This window comes from Hyperolius riggenbachi, chromosome 1, assembly GCF_040937935.1.
Source record: "Hyperolius riggenbachi isolate aHypRig1 chromosome 1, aHypRig1.pri, whole genome shotgun sequence".
Taxonomy (NCBI): Eukaryota; Metazoa; Chordata; class Amphibia; order Anura; family Hyperoliidae; genus Hyperolius; species Hyperolius riggenbachi.
The window spans coordinates 690,405,544-690,420,138 of record NC_090646.1 but is presented as its reverse complement, the minus strand read 5'-3'; the positions used below and the strand labels follow the sequence as shown (position 1 = coordinate 690,420,138).

The following is a 14,595-nucleotide window of genomic DNA, read 5'->3' as shown; positions in this document are numbered from 1 at the left end:
TTCCTCTTATCCTCTCATTCTCGTATCCTCTTCAGTCTCATTTTTATTATAATCTCTTCTTCCAGCCCTCCTCTTATTTCTTTCAGCTTTCTTCTCATAACCACTTTCTTACAGTGTCTTTTTCCTCTGTTTCTTGTTCTCTCCTTTTGCTGTTTGTTTTTCCCTCTTTGGTAAGTTGTGGTCAGCTGTTTAGCAGGCGGTTGATGCTGCTCACTTTTGCACTTGGTTGCTCTTCCAGCGCTCTCTTAGTGTTCTGATGGAAAAGATGTACTCTGCCAGTCCCCACTTCATCCGCTGCATCAAACCCAACAATGATAAACTACCAGAAGTCTTCCGACCTGAGGAAGTGCTGAAGCAGGTAAGAATGGGGGACCTTCTAAGCTGAGGAGGTGAGGGTGCTGCTGAGCTTGGAGCACAACATCTTTTGGATGTAAAGGTGCTGAGTACGGGGTGAGGTCTGGAACTTCAGAGCTGCAGCCTAGGAGACCTTCCCCTCATCCAAAACAATAACGCTCCAGTCTGCAAGACCTTTTCACCAGCAGTCCAGAGGAGAAGGTCTTGCAGGCTGGAGGGGTATTGTACTGGGTGAGGGGAGGGTCTCCTGGGCTAGAAGGGTTCCGAGTCAGGAAAAGGGTAGATTTTCCTGATGGAGTAGGGGCCAAACCAGGTGACCAGGATGACCTCCAGGCTTCAGAGGTGCAGAGCTGGGCGAGAGAAGTCATTTTCCTGTTTGGAGTCATATTGAACCCCATGAAGGGAAGATCTGGGGGTGGACAGATGCCAGGTCAGGGGAAGGTTGTTTCCAGCTGTAGTTACTGAGCCAGGTGAGTAGAAGGTGCTTCTGGTTGGAGATGTCGGGCAACATGAGGGGCTTCCAGGATGAGGAGTAGTTGAGCCTAGTAAGGGGAAGTTTTGCAGTCTGGTGAGAAGTTGAGTCTGATGAGGGGTGCCGGAGTCGCCCGATAAAATAACGGGCACCTAGATCGCCCACTATAGAAACTGCGGCTATAAATAGTGGTTGTCGTGGTGCCCGCTATTTTTATATTTATAGCAGCAGTTTCTGTAGTTGGCCGTCTCGTCGGGCGATATATTATCTGGCATTTGTGAAATTTATTTTTTTATTTTTGTTACAATTATTTTTACATTTCTAACTTTTTTTTTAATCAATGATCACTATTACTAGCAGCAATAATAATCATTGATGCACTGGAGGACAATGATTGGCCAAGGGATCAGATGGACCCTTTGGAAAAAATACATGAATTTGGCTTTCTCAGAATTGCATAGTTAGATTGATAAGAGACATTCGTCCATCAAGTCCAACCAGAAAAAGTAAATAAATAAAACACCATCCTGAACCTGCACATATAGCCAGTTGATCCAGGGGAAGGCAACAGAGGCGCCTCTAGAGACCAGCTGATAAGCTAATTGCCTAGAGCGCAGATTTATTGCAGGGCGATTTGAGGGAAAAAAAAGTTTATTTTTCCTGTCCTTAGAGACTGAAAACTTTGGGAACGGAGATAAAAAGTTCTAATGAAAGCCTTTGCTAAATAAGGAATCTACAAACCTTTTGTCTACAACACTTTGTATGGCATTCCCTAATGTTAGTGTTATCTCGGGATCTAGAGTGTAGCTGTGTGACTCCTGTCCTGCCCGCCCCTCCTTGTGACTTGAAAAGAAGAGAGTAGGATGGTGTCTTTGTGTGCATTCCAGAACGGACTAGCCAGGAGGAAGGAGGGAGATTTTCCCCCAGGCTGCTGGTACAATATATAAGGCAATGTGAAGCACTAGGCTGGTTGAGGGAAATAAATGTACAATTGGATGGCAAGCTGGTAAATGTACACAGCATGATGCAGAAGAGAGGCTTGCCTCCTACAGTGTCCTTAGAAAAAAACTCTGTCTGCTTTCTCATCATTGTAAAGTCTGCATGTGGTCAGCTAGATAAGGTATTACACAGGTTGAAAAGTTTTCGACAGTACCTAGACTCCATGTGGGCTGCTGCAGCTTGTGTGAGAGACAGGCAGGACAGGAGTCACATTACAGGCAAGTCGCCTCTGTTATGTGGCTGCAATACAGATAAGCTCTCTGCTCCATGTCAGGCTATTCTCAGTCTCTCTCCACTCCTCCTCTCTCTCTCATTCACCTTTGTTCCCCCCCCCCACCCCACCCTTCCCCTAGTGCTGGCTGTCTTTTCCTCCTCTCTCTGGATAGTGTAATTGTTAAGGGCTCTGCCTCTGGCACAGGCAACCTGGGTTCAAATCTCTGCTTCTTTCTACTCAGTAAGCCAGCATCTATTCAGTAGGAGACCTTGGGCAAGACTCCCTAACACTGCTACTTCCTACCGAGCAAGTCATCACTGAGTCTGCCAGGAGAAAAGTAATTATAAATGTTCCTTGTTACTCTCTACTTTTCCACCCAATCTTACCCTTACAATTGAATCACCCAATCTTGTTATTAGTAACCCTAACCTATAGCTGTCAATACATGCATTCATTTTTACAGACAGATTCTTTCAAAATGATCGAATATGGTGATTATCAACCACCACATCAGAATTTCAATCAATCCATGGCAAAAATGTACCAAAAGTACAAACAAGCAGTACATTTTTACAATTTTGCACAGTGGTATAGTGGCGGTAGATCGGCGGCTCGTAGTATTGTGCTGAACCACCACTGTAATACGATTATTTTCTGGTGAAAAGCTGCCGCATTGTGAATATTTTCATGAAGGGAGAGGGGGGGGGGGGGGGGGGATGGGTTTCTTTGCCTAGAGTGACAAAATGTCCAGAGGCGCCCCTGGAAACGTTTTTGCCCCACACACAAATCATGTCCCCTTGTTTGTCTTGCAACCCCAGGGACAAAAAGCTCATCTGCCATGCTTGTGTATTGCCCTGATGTATTTATACAATCAGGTCACCTCTCAGTTGCCTTTTTTCCAAGCTAAATAAGCCCAGTCTGTGTAACGTTTCTTGGTAAGCGAGCTCTTCCATCCCTCTGATTAATGTAGTTACCCATCTTTCCAGAAGGTTAATGTCCTTTCTATAGTGTGCTGCCCAAAACTGTATCCCATACTCCAGATGTGGCCTCACAAGTGATTTATACAGAGGGAGTAGTGTGTGCCCCTCCCCCTGCACCATGTCCCCTCCCCCTGCATCATGTCGCCTCCCCCTGCATCATGTCCCCTCCCCCTGCATCATGTCCCCTCCCCCTGCATTATCCCATACTCCAGATGTGACCTCACAAGTGATTTATACAGAGGGAGTAGTGTGTGCCCCTCCCCCAGCATCATGTCCCCTCCCCCTGCATCATGTCTCCTCCCCCTGCATTATCCCATACTCCAGATGTGACCTCACAAGTGATTTATACAGAGGGAGTAGTGTGTGCCCCTCCCCCTGCATCATGTCCCCTCCCCCTGCATCATGTCCCCTCCCCCTGCATCATGTCCCCTCCCCCTGCATTATCTCATACTCCAGATGTGACCTCACAAGTGATTTATACAGAGGGAGTAGTGTGTGCCCCTCCCCCTGCATCATGTCCCCTCCCCCTGCATCATGTCTCCTCCCCCTGCATTATCTCATACTCCAGATGTGGCCTCACAAGTGATTCATACAGAGGGAGTAGTGTGTGCCCCTCCCCCAGCACCATGTCCCCTCCCCCTGCATCATGTCTCCTCCCCCTGCATTATCTCATACTCCAGATGTGACCTCACAAGTGATTTATACAGAGGGAGTAGTGTGTGCTCCTCCCCCTGCATCATGTCCCCTCCCCCTGCATAATGTCCCCTCCCCCTGCATCATGTCTCCTCCCCCTGCATTATCCCATACTCCAGATGTGGCCTCACAAGTGATTCATACAGAGGGAGTAATGTCTGCCCCTCCCCCTGCATCATGTCCCCTCCCCCTGCATCATGTCCCCTCCCCCACATTATCCCATACTCCAGATGTGGCCTCACAAGTGATTTATACAGAGGGAGTAGTGTGTGCCCCTCCCCCTGCATCATGTCCCCTCCCCCTGCATCATGTCCCCTCCCCCAGCATTATCCCATACTCCAGATGTGGCCTCACAAGTGATTTATACAGAGGGAGTAGTGTGTGCTCCTCCCCCTGCATCATGTCTCCTCCCCCGCATCATGTCCCCTCCCCCTGCATTATCCCATACTCCAGATGTGGCCTCACAAGTGATTTATACAGAGGGAGTAGTGTGTGCCCCTCCCCCTGCATCATGTCCCCTCCCCCTGCATCATGTCCCCTCCCCCCGCATTATCCCATACTCAAGATGTGGCCTCACAAGTGATTTATACAGAGGGAGTAGTGTGTGCTCCTCCCCCTGCATCATGTCCCCTCCCCCTGCATAATGTCCCCTCCCCCTGCTCCATGTCCCCTCCCCCTGCATTATCCCATACTCCAGATGTGGCCTCACAAGTGATTTATACAGGGTGAGCAGTGTGTGCCCCTCCCCCTGCATCATGTCCCCTCCCCCTGCATTATCCCATACTCCAGATGTGGCCTCACAAGTGATTTATACAGAGGGAGTAGTGTGTGCCCCTCCCCCTGCATCATGTCCCCTCCCCCTGCATCATGTCCCCTCCCCCCGCATTATCCCATACTCCAGATGTGGCCTCACAAGTGATTTATACAGAGGGAGCAGTGTGTGCCCCTCCCCCTGCATCATATCCCCTCCCCCTGCATCATGTCCCCTCCCCCTGCATCATGTCCCCTCCCCCTGCATCATGTCCCCTCCCCCCGCATTATCCCATACTCCAGATGTGGCCTCACAAGTGATTTATACAGAGGGAGTAGTGTGTGCCCCTCCCCCTGCATCATGTCCCCTCCCCCACATCATGTCTCCTCCCCCTGCATCATGTCCCCTCCCCCCACATTATCCCATACTCCAGTGGATTATACAGAGGGAGTAGTGTGTGCCCCTCCCTTGTATCATAAAAATCAATTAACCCTTTGCACACTCACATGCAAATGTTCAAACAAATGCATTCACAGATTTACTCATCCAGGCACAACTGTTATCCCTACTGCTAAATTAAAAGCCAGGGTTTTAGTTCACAGAAGAATGCATTCTTATGCTTAGTCACCTATACTGCGCAGAAGTACCCAGGTAAACATAGGTGTCCTAACTCTGGCCCTGTAACATGCATAGTGCAGACATGCAAACACATTCATTGCATCAAACCTATCAATGGATTAGGAGCACACATCCTAACTTCCTCTCCTGGGAAAGACAGTGCATCTTACCAATCGCACAAGGGAGCTAATGTTATGTGTCCATGTGCACCATGCGCATACACCAGCATAAGCTGTCTGCATGCTGACAAACATACAGGGGAAGGGGGGAGTGCACCGAATTAGACCCTAGCCACAGGGGTCAATGATAAGAATAAACATACAAATATCCAGGCACATCGCCTCTAGTTAGGACATTAAATACATTTTAGGGAAAGGGAGGTGCTGAAGGGGGTGTGGCTAGAAACAGCAAAAATCAATTAACCCTTCGCACACTCACATGCAAATGTTCAAACACTCCCCCCTTCCCCTGTATGTTTGTCAGCATGCAGACAGCTTATGCTGGTGTATGCGCATAGTGCACATGGACACATAAAGTTAGCTCCCTTGTGCGATTGGTAAGATGCACTGTCTTTCCCAGGAGAGGAAGTTAGGATGTGTGCTCCTAATCCATTGATAGGTTTGATGCAATGAATGTGTTTGCATGTCTGCACTATGCATGTTACAGGGCCAGAGTTAGGACACCTATGTTTACCTGTGTACTTCTGCGCAGTATAGGTGACTAAGCATAAGAATGCATTCTTCTGTGAACTAAAACCCTGGCTTTTAATTTAGCAGTAGGGATAACAGTTGTGCCTGGATGAGTAAATCTGTGAATGCATTTGTTTGAACATTTGCATGTGAGTGTGCGAAGGGTTAATTGATTTTTGCTGTTTCTAGCCACACCCCCTTCAGCACCTCCCTTTCCCTAAAATTTATTTAATGTCCTAACTAGAGGCGATGTGCCTGGATATTTGTATGTTTCTCCCTTGTATCATGTCCCCTCCCTTGTATCATGTCCCCTCCCCCCGCATCATGTCCCCTCCCCCACATCATGTCCCCTCCCCCACATCATGTCTCCTCCCCCTGCATCATGTCTCCTCCCCCTGCATTATCCCATACTCCAGATGTGGCCTCACAAGTGATTTATACAGAGGGAGTAGTGTGTGCTCCTCCCCCAGCATCATGTCCCCTCCCCCTGCATCATGTCTCCTCCCCCTGCATTATCCCATACTCCAGATGTGGCCTCACAAGTGATTTATACAGAGGGAGTAGTGTGTGCCCCTCCCCCTGCATCATGTCCCCTCCCCCCGCATCATGTCCCCTCCCCCCGCATCATGTCCCCTCCCCCGCATTATCCCATGCTCCAGATGTGGCCTCACAAGTGATTTATACAGAGGGAGTAGTGTGTGCCCCTCCCCCTGCATCATGTCCCCTCCCCCCGCATTATCCCATACTCCAGATGTGGCCTCACAAGTGATTTATACAGAGGGAGTAGTGTGTGCTCCTCCCCCTGCATCATGTCTCCTCCCCCCACATCATGTCCCCTCCCCCACATTATCCCATACTCTAGATGTGGCCACACAAGTGATTTATACAGAGGGACTAGTGTGTGCCCCTCCCCCTGCATCATGTCTCCTCCCCCTGCATCATGTCTCCTCCCCCGCATTATCCCATACTCCAGATGTGGCCTCACAAGTGATTTATACAGAGGGAGTAGTGTGTGCTCCTCCCCCTGCATCATGTCCCCTCCCCCGCATCATGTCCCCTCCCCCTGCATCATGTCCCCTCCCCCAGCATTATCCCATACTCCAGATGTGGCCTCACAAGTGATTTATACAGAGGGAGTAGTGTGTGCCCCTCCCCCTGCATCATGTCCCCTCCCCCACATCATGTCTCCTCCCCCTGCATCATGTCCCCTCCCCCCACATTATCCCATACTCCAGTGGATTATACAGAGGGAGTAGTGTGTGCCCCTCCCTTGTATCATGTCCCCTCCCTTGTATCATGTCCCCTCCCCCCGCATCATGTCCCCTCCCCCACATCATGTCCCCTCCCCCACATCATGTCCCCTCCACCTGCATCATGTCCCCTCCCTCCGCATTATCCCATACTCCAGATGTGGCCACACAAGTGATTTATACAGAGGGAGTAGTGTGTGCTCCTCCCCCTGCATCATGTCCCCTCCCCCCACATCATGTCCCCTCCCCCCGCATCATGTCCCCTCCCCCGCATTATCCCATACTCCAGATGTGGCCTCACAAGTGATTTATACAGAGGTAGTAGTGTGTGCCCCTCCCCCTGCATCATGTCCCCTCCCCCTGCATCATGTCCCCTCCCCCGCATTATCCCATACTCCAGATGTGGCCTCACAAGTGATTTATACAGAGGGAGTAGTGTGTGCCCCTCCCCCAGCATCATGTCCCCTCCCCCAGCATCATGTCCCCTCCCCCTGCATCATGTCCCCTCCCCCTGCATCATGTCCCCTCCCCCTGCATCATGTCCCCTCCCCCTGCATTATCCCATACTCCAGATGTGGCCTCACAAGTGATTTATACAGAGGGAGTAATGTGTGCCCCTCCCCCTGCATCATGTCCCCTCCCCCTGCATCATGTCCCCTCCCCCTGCATTATCCCATACTCCAGATGTGGCCTCACAAGTGATTTATACAGAGGGAGTAGTGTGTGCCCCTCCCCCTGCATCATGTCCCCTCCCCCTGCATCATGTCCCCTCCCCCTGCATCATGTCCCCTCCCCCTGCATTATCTCATACTCCAGATGTGGCTTCACAAGTGATTCATACAGAGGGAGTAGTGTGTGCCTCTCCCCCAGCATCATGTCCCCTCCCCCACATCATGTCCCCTCCCCCTGCATCATGTCATATCCCCCTGCATCATGTCCCCTCCCCTCGCATTATCCCATACTCCAGATGTGGCCTCACAAGTGATTTATACAGAGGGAGCAGTGTGTGCCCCTCCCCCACATCATGTCCCCTCCCCCACATCATGTCCCCTCCCCCTGCATCATGTCATATCCCCCTGCATCATGTCCCCTCCCCTCGCATTATCCCATACTCCAGATGTGGCCTCACAAGTGATTTATACAGAGGGAGCAGTGTGTGCCCCTCCCCCACATCATGTCCCCTCCCCCAGCATCATGTCCCCTCCCCCTGCACCATGTCCCCTCCCCCTGCATCATGTCCCCTCCCCCGCATCATGTCCCCTCCCCCTGCATCATGTCCCCTCCCCCGCATTATCCCATACTCCAGATGTGGCCTCACCAGTGATTTATACAGAGGGAGTAGTGTGTGCCCCTCCCCCTGCATCATGTCCCCTCCCCCTGCATCATGTCCCCTCCCCCTGCATCATGTCCCCTCCCCCTGCATCATGTCCCCTCCCCCTGCATCATGTCTCCTCCCCATGCATTATGTCCCCTCCCCCTGCATCATGTCGCCTCCCCCTGCATCATGTCCCCTCCCCCTGCATCATGTCTCCTCCCCCGCATTATCCCATAATCCAGATGTGGCCTCACAAGTGATTTATACAGAGGGAGTAGTGTGTGCCCCTCCCCCTGCATCATGTCCCCTCCCCCAGCATCATGTCCCCTCCCCCTGCATCATGTCCCCTCCCCCTGCATCATGTCCCCTCCCCCCGCATCATGTCCCCTCCCCCACATTATCCCATAATCCAGATGTGGCCTCACAAGGGATTTATACAGAGGGAGCAGTGTGTGCTCCTCCCCCTGCATCATGTCCCCTCCCCCCGCATCATGTCCCCTCCCCCCGCATCATGTCTCCTCCCCCACATTATCCCATACTCCAGATGTGGCCTCACAAGTGATTTATACAGAGGGAGTAGTGTGTGCCCCTCCCCCTGCATCATGTCCCCTCCCCCCGCATCATGTCTCCTCCCCCGCATTATCCCATACTCCAGATGTGGCCTCACAAGTGATTTATACAGAGGGAGTAGTGTGTGCCCCTCCCCCTGCATCATGTCTCCTCCCCCGCATTATCCCATAATCCAGATGTGGCCTCACAAGTGATTTATACAGAGGGAGTAGTGTGTGCCCCTCCCCCTACATCATGTCCCCTCCCCCAGCATCATGTCCCCTCCCCCTGCATCATGTCCCCTCCCCCTGCATCATGTCCCCTCCCCCCGCATCATGTCCCCTCCCCCACATTATCCCATAATCCAGATGTGGCCTCACAAGGGATTTATACAGAGGGAGTAGTGTGTGCTCCTCCCCCTGCATCATGTCCCCTCCCCCCGCATCATGTCCCCTCCCCCCGCATCATGTCCCCTCCCCCACATTATCCCATACTCCAGATGTGGCCTCACAAGTGATTTATACAGAGGGAGTAGTGTGTGCCCCTCCCCCTGCATAATGTCCCCTCCCCCTGCATCATGTCCCCTCCCCCGCATTATCCCATACTCCAGATGTGGCCTCACAAGTGATTTATACAGAGGGAGTAGTATACTAGCATCTCAAGATATTATTATTATTATTGATTTATAAAGCGCCAACATATTCCGTGGCGCTGTACAAAGTAAGAAACAAACATGGGGTACATAATAATACAGACAATGGTGCACACTAATATACAAGATACATAATTAGTGACAAAATACAAAGAATGATACAAAATACAAATTATAGCATTGGTAATGACAGTGATAAAATTAACATGATGAATAAAATGTATAATGGTTACCAAGACACAAAAGGGGGAGAGAGCCCTGCCCTTGCCAGCTTACAATCTAAAGGGAATGGGGGGAAACAAGAGGAGGGGTAGTATGCAGCAAATATATAGAGGCTTTGTGTTTTAGGATACCTAGTAGGAGTGCAATTTGGTCTTAGGACAAAGGGAAGTGGCCTAAGGTAGCGCATATGCTTGTCGGAACAAGTGTGTTTTTAGAGAGCGTTTGAAGGTAACAAAGGTTGGAGAGTGACAGATGTGTTGTGGGAGGGGATTCCAGAGAAGGGGTGAAGCGCGTGCAAAGTCTTGTAAACGTGAATGTGAGGAGGTAATTCTAGAGGAGGACAACAGAAGATCGTGTGCAGATCTGAGATTGCGATTGGGTTTGTATTTGGAAATTAGTGAGGATATGTACCGGGGAGAGAGATTGTGGAGAGCTTTGTAGATTAGGGTTAGGAGTTTGAACTGAATCCTCTGGGTAATTGGCAGCCAGTGAAGAGCTTGACAGAGAGGAGCAGCAGAGGAAGATCGAGAAGAGAGATGAATGAGATGAGCAGCTGAGTTCAGTACCGACTGGAGCGGGGCCAGTTTGTTAGACGGTAGTCCACAAAGTAGTACGTTGCAGTAGTCCAGAAGAGAAATTATGAGAGCATGTATTAACATTTTAGTTGTGTCTTGAGTGAGAAAGGGACAGATGCGAGATATGTTTTTGAGTTGGAGATGGCAGGAGCTGGTTATGGAGTGAACATGAGGAATAAAAGAGAGAGATGAGTCGAATATCACCCCCAAGCACCGAGCTTTGGGAACTGAAGTTATGGGAGTGTTATTAACATTTATAGTTACTTCAGGCAGAGAGGTGGACAGAGACGGTGGAAAAATGATTAGTTCTGTGTTACTCATATTAAGTTTTAAGAAGCGAGAGGTCATGAAGGAGGATATAGCAGACAAGCAGTCAGGAACACGTGTGAGGTGGGAGTTGAGGTCTGGGGCCAAGAGGTACCTTCCAGAGAGGTAGGAAGATAACCATGAGAGAGTGAGGCCCTTTATCCCTACATTTGAAAGTATATGTAATAGTAAGGTGTAGTCGACAGTATCGAATGCTGATGACAGATCAAGAAGGATGAGTATGAAAAATTGACCTTTGGATCTAGCACAGGCATGGGCAAACTTGGCCCTAGCAAGGGCAGGGCTCTCACCATGACACAAAAGGGTGAGAGCCCTGCCCTTGCGAGCTTACAATCTAAAGGAATGGGGTGGAAACAAATGGTGGGGGAAGTATACAGTACATGTACAGGCAGTGCGTAATTAGGTTATTTAGTGAGGAGTAAATGTAGATGCGAGGTTGAAGGGTGCATGGCCTAAGCTAGAGAATATGCTTGTCGGAAAAGGTGGTATTTCAGGGAGCGTGTAAAGATTTCAAAGGTGGGAGAGTGGCGGATGTGCTGTGGAAGGGTATTCCAGAGGAGGGGTGAGGCACGTGAGAAGTCTTGTACACGTTAATGTGAGGTAGTATTTGTAGAAGAGGGTAAAAGAAGCTTGTGTGCAGATCTGAGATTGCGGTTGAGTTGGTATCTGGAAACTAGTGAGGGGATGTACAGGGGAAGGGGGGAGATTGTGGAGAGCTATGTAGATGAGGGATAAGAGTTTGAATTGAATCCTCTCGTTAATTGGTAGCCAGTGAATAGCTTGACAGAGAGGAGCAGCAGAGGAAGAGCGGGAAGAAAGATGAATGAGAGGAGCAGCAGAGATCAGTACAGATTGGAGCGGGGCCAGTCTGTTAGCTGGAAGAGAGGAGCAACAGAGGAAGAGCGGGAAGAGAGATGAATGAGAGGAGCAGCTGAGCCCAGTACAGATTGGAGCAGGGCCAGTCTGTTAGCTGGTAGAGAGGAGCAGCAGAGGAAGAGCGGGAAGAGAGATGAATGAGAGGAGCAGCTGAGATCAGTACAGATTGGAGCAGGGCCAGTCTGTTAGCTGGTAGAGAGGAGCAGCAGAGGAAGAGCGGGAAGAGAGCTGAAATCAGTACAGATTGGAGTGGGGCCTGTCTGTTAGTTGGTAGAGAGGAGCAGCAGAGGAAGAGAGATGAATGAGAGGAGCAGCAGAGTTCAGTACAGATTGGAGCAGGGCCAGTCTGTTAGCTGGTAGAGAGGAGCAGCAGAGGTTGAGCAGGAAGAGAGATGGATGAGAGGAGCAGCTGAGTTCAGTACAGATTGGAGCGGGGCCAGACTGTTAGTTGGTAGAGAGGAGCAGCAGAGGAGGAGCGGGAAGAGAGATTAATGAGACGAGCAGCTGAGCTCAGTGCAGATTGGAGCGGGGCCAGACTGTTAGTTGGTAGAGAGGAGCAGCAGAGGAGGAGCGGGAAGAGAGATGAATGAGAGGAGCAGCAGAGATCAGTACAGATTGGAGCGGGGCCAGTCTGTTAGTTGGTAGAGAGGAGCAGCAGAGGAGGAGCGAGAAGAGAGATGAATGAGAGGAGCAGCTGAGTTCAGTACAGATTGGAGCGGGCCAGACTGTTAGTTGGTAGAGAGGAGCAGCAGAGGAGGAGCAGGAAGAGAGATGGATGAGAGGAGCAGCTGAGTTCAGTACAGATTGGAGCGGGGCCAGACTGTTAGTTGGTAGAGAGGAGCGGCAGAGGAGGAGCGGGAAGAGAGATTAATGAGACAAGCAGCTGAGATCAGTACAGAGTGTAGGGGGGGCAGTCTGTTAGTTGGTAGAGAGGAGCAGCAGAGGAAGAGCGAGAAGAGAGATGGATGAGAGGAGCAGCTGAGTTCAGTACAGATTGGAGCGGGCCAGTCTGTTAGCTGGTAGAGAGGAGCAGCAGAGGAGGAGCGAGAAGAGAGATGAATGAGAGGAGCAGCTGAGATCAGTGCAGATTGGAGCGGGGCCAGACTGTTAGTTGGTAGAGAGGAGCAGCAGAGGAGGAGTGGGAAGAGAGATGAATGAGAGGAGCAGCTGAGTTCAGTACAGATTGGAGCGGGGCCAGACTGTTAGTTGGTAGAGAGGAGCAGCAGAGGAGGAGCGGGAAGAGAGATTTATGAGACGAGCAGCTGAGATCAGTACAGAGTGTAGGGGGGCAGTCTGTTAGTTGGTAGAGAGGAGCAGCAGAGGAAGAGCGAGAAGAGAGATGGATGAGAGGAGCAGCTGAGTTCAGTACAGATTGGAGCGGGGTCAGTCTGTTAGCTGGCAGAGAGGAGCAGCAGAGGAAGAGCAGGAAGAGAGATTAATGAGACGAGCAGCTGAGATCAGTACAGATTGGAGCGGGGCCAGTCTGTTAGTTGGTAGAGAGGAGCAGCAGAGGAGGAGCGGGAAGAGAGATGAATGAGAGGAGCAGCAGAGTTCAGTACAGATTGGAGCGGGGCCAGTCTGTTAGTTGGTAGAGAGGAGCAGCAGAGGAGGAGCGGGAAGAGAGATGAATGAGAGGAGCAGCTGAGTTCAGTACAGATTGGAGCGGGGCCAGACTGTTAGTTGGTAGAGAGGAGCAGCAGAGGAGGAGCAGGAAGAGAGATGGATGAGAGGAGCAGCTGAGTTTAGTACAGATTGGAGCGGGGCCAGACTGTTAGTTGGTAGAGAGGAGCAGCAGAGGAGGAGCGGGAAGAGAGATTAATGAGACGAGCAGCTGAGCTCAGTGCAGATTGGAGCGGGGCCAGTCTGTTAGCTGGCAGAGAGGAGCAGCAGAGGAAGAGCGGGAAGAGAGATGAATGAGAGGAGCAGCTGAGATCAGTACAGATTGGAGCGGGGACAGTCTGTTAGTTGGTAGAGAGGAGCAGCAGAGGAAGAGCGGGAAGAGAGATGAATGAGAGGAGCAGGTGAGGTCAGTACAGATTGCAGCGGGGCCAGTCTGTTAGCTGGTAGAGAGGAGCAGCAGAGGAAGAGTGAGAGGAGAGATGAATGAGAGGAGCAGCTGAGATCAGTACAGATTGGAGCGGGCCAGTCTATTAGCTGGCAGAGAGGAGCAGCAGAGGAGGAGCGAGAAGAGAGATGAATGACAGGAGCATCTGAGATCAGTACAGATTGGAGCGGGGCCAGTCTGTTAGCTGGTAGAGAGGAGCAGCAGAGGAGGAGCGAGAAGAGAGATGAATGAGAGGAGCAGCTGAGTTCAGTACAGATTGGAGCAGGGTCAGTCTGTTAGCTGGCAGAGAGGAGCAGCAGAGGAAGAGCGAGAGGAGAGATGAATGAGAGGAGCAGCTGAGATCAGTACAGATTGGAGCGGGCCAGTCTGTTAGCTGGTAGAGAGGAGCAGCAGAGGAGGAGCAGGAAGAGAGATGAATGAGACGAGCAGCTGAGTCAGTGCAGATTGGAGCGGGGCCAGTCTGTTAGCTGTAGAGAGGAGCAGCAGAGGAGGAGCGAGAAGAGAGATGAATGAGAGGAGCAGGTGAGGTCAGTACAGATTGGAGCGGGGCCAGACTGTTAGCTGGTAGAGAGGAGCAGCAGAGGAAGAGCGGGAAGAGAGATGAATGAGACGAGCAGCTGAGATCAGTACAGATTGGAGCGGGGTCAGTCTGTTACTTGGTAGAGAGGAGCAGCAGAGGAAGAGCGAGAGGAGAGATGAATGAGAGGAGCAGGTGAGGTCAGTACAGATTGGAGCGGGCCAGTCTGTTAGCTGGTAGAGAGGAGCAGCAGAGGAGGAGCGAGAGGAGAGATGAATGAGACGAGCAGCTGAGATCAGTACAGATTGGAGCGGGGTCAGTCTGTTACTTGGTAGAGAGGAGCAGCAGAGGAAGAGCGAGTAGAGAGATGAATGAGAGGAGCAGCTGAGTTCAGTACAGATTGGACCGGGGCCAGTCTGTTAGCTGGAAGAGAGGAGCAGCAGAGGAAGAGCGAGAAGAGAGATGAATGAGAGGAGC

The 14,595-nt window shown here is 51.1% G+C and overlaps 1 protein-coding gene across 1 annotated transcript in view; it reads left to right on the top strand.

The window, feature by feature from the left end:
- The window catches only part of LOC137544753 (myosin-IIIb-like), a 418,671-nt gene that overhangs the window by 289,293 nt on the left and 114,783 nt on the right, over nucleotides 1-14,595 (top strand). Inside the window, exon 18 of the mRNA XM_068265847.1 lies at nucleotides 239-358. Coding sequence (XP_068121948.1) covers nucleotides 239-358 — 120 coding nt within the window. The remainder of the gene's footprint in view (nucleotides 1-238; nucleotides 359-14,595) is intronic.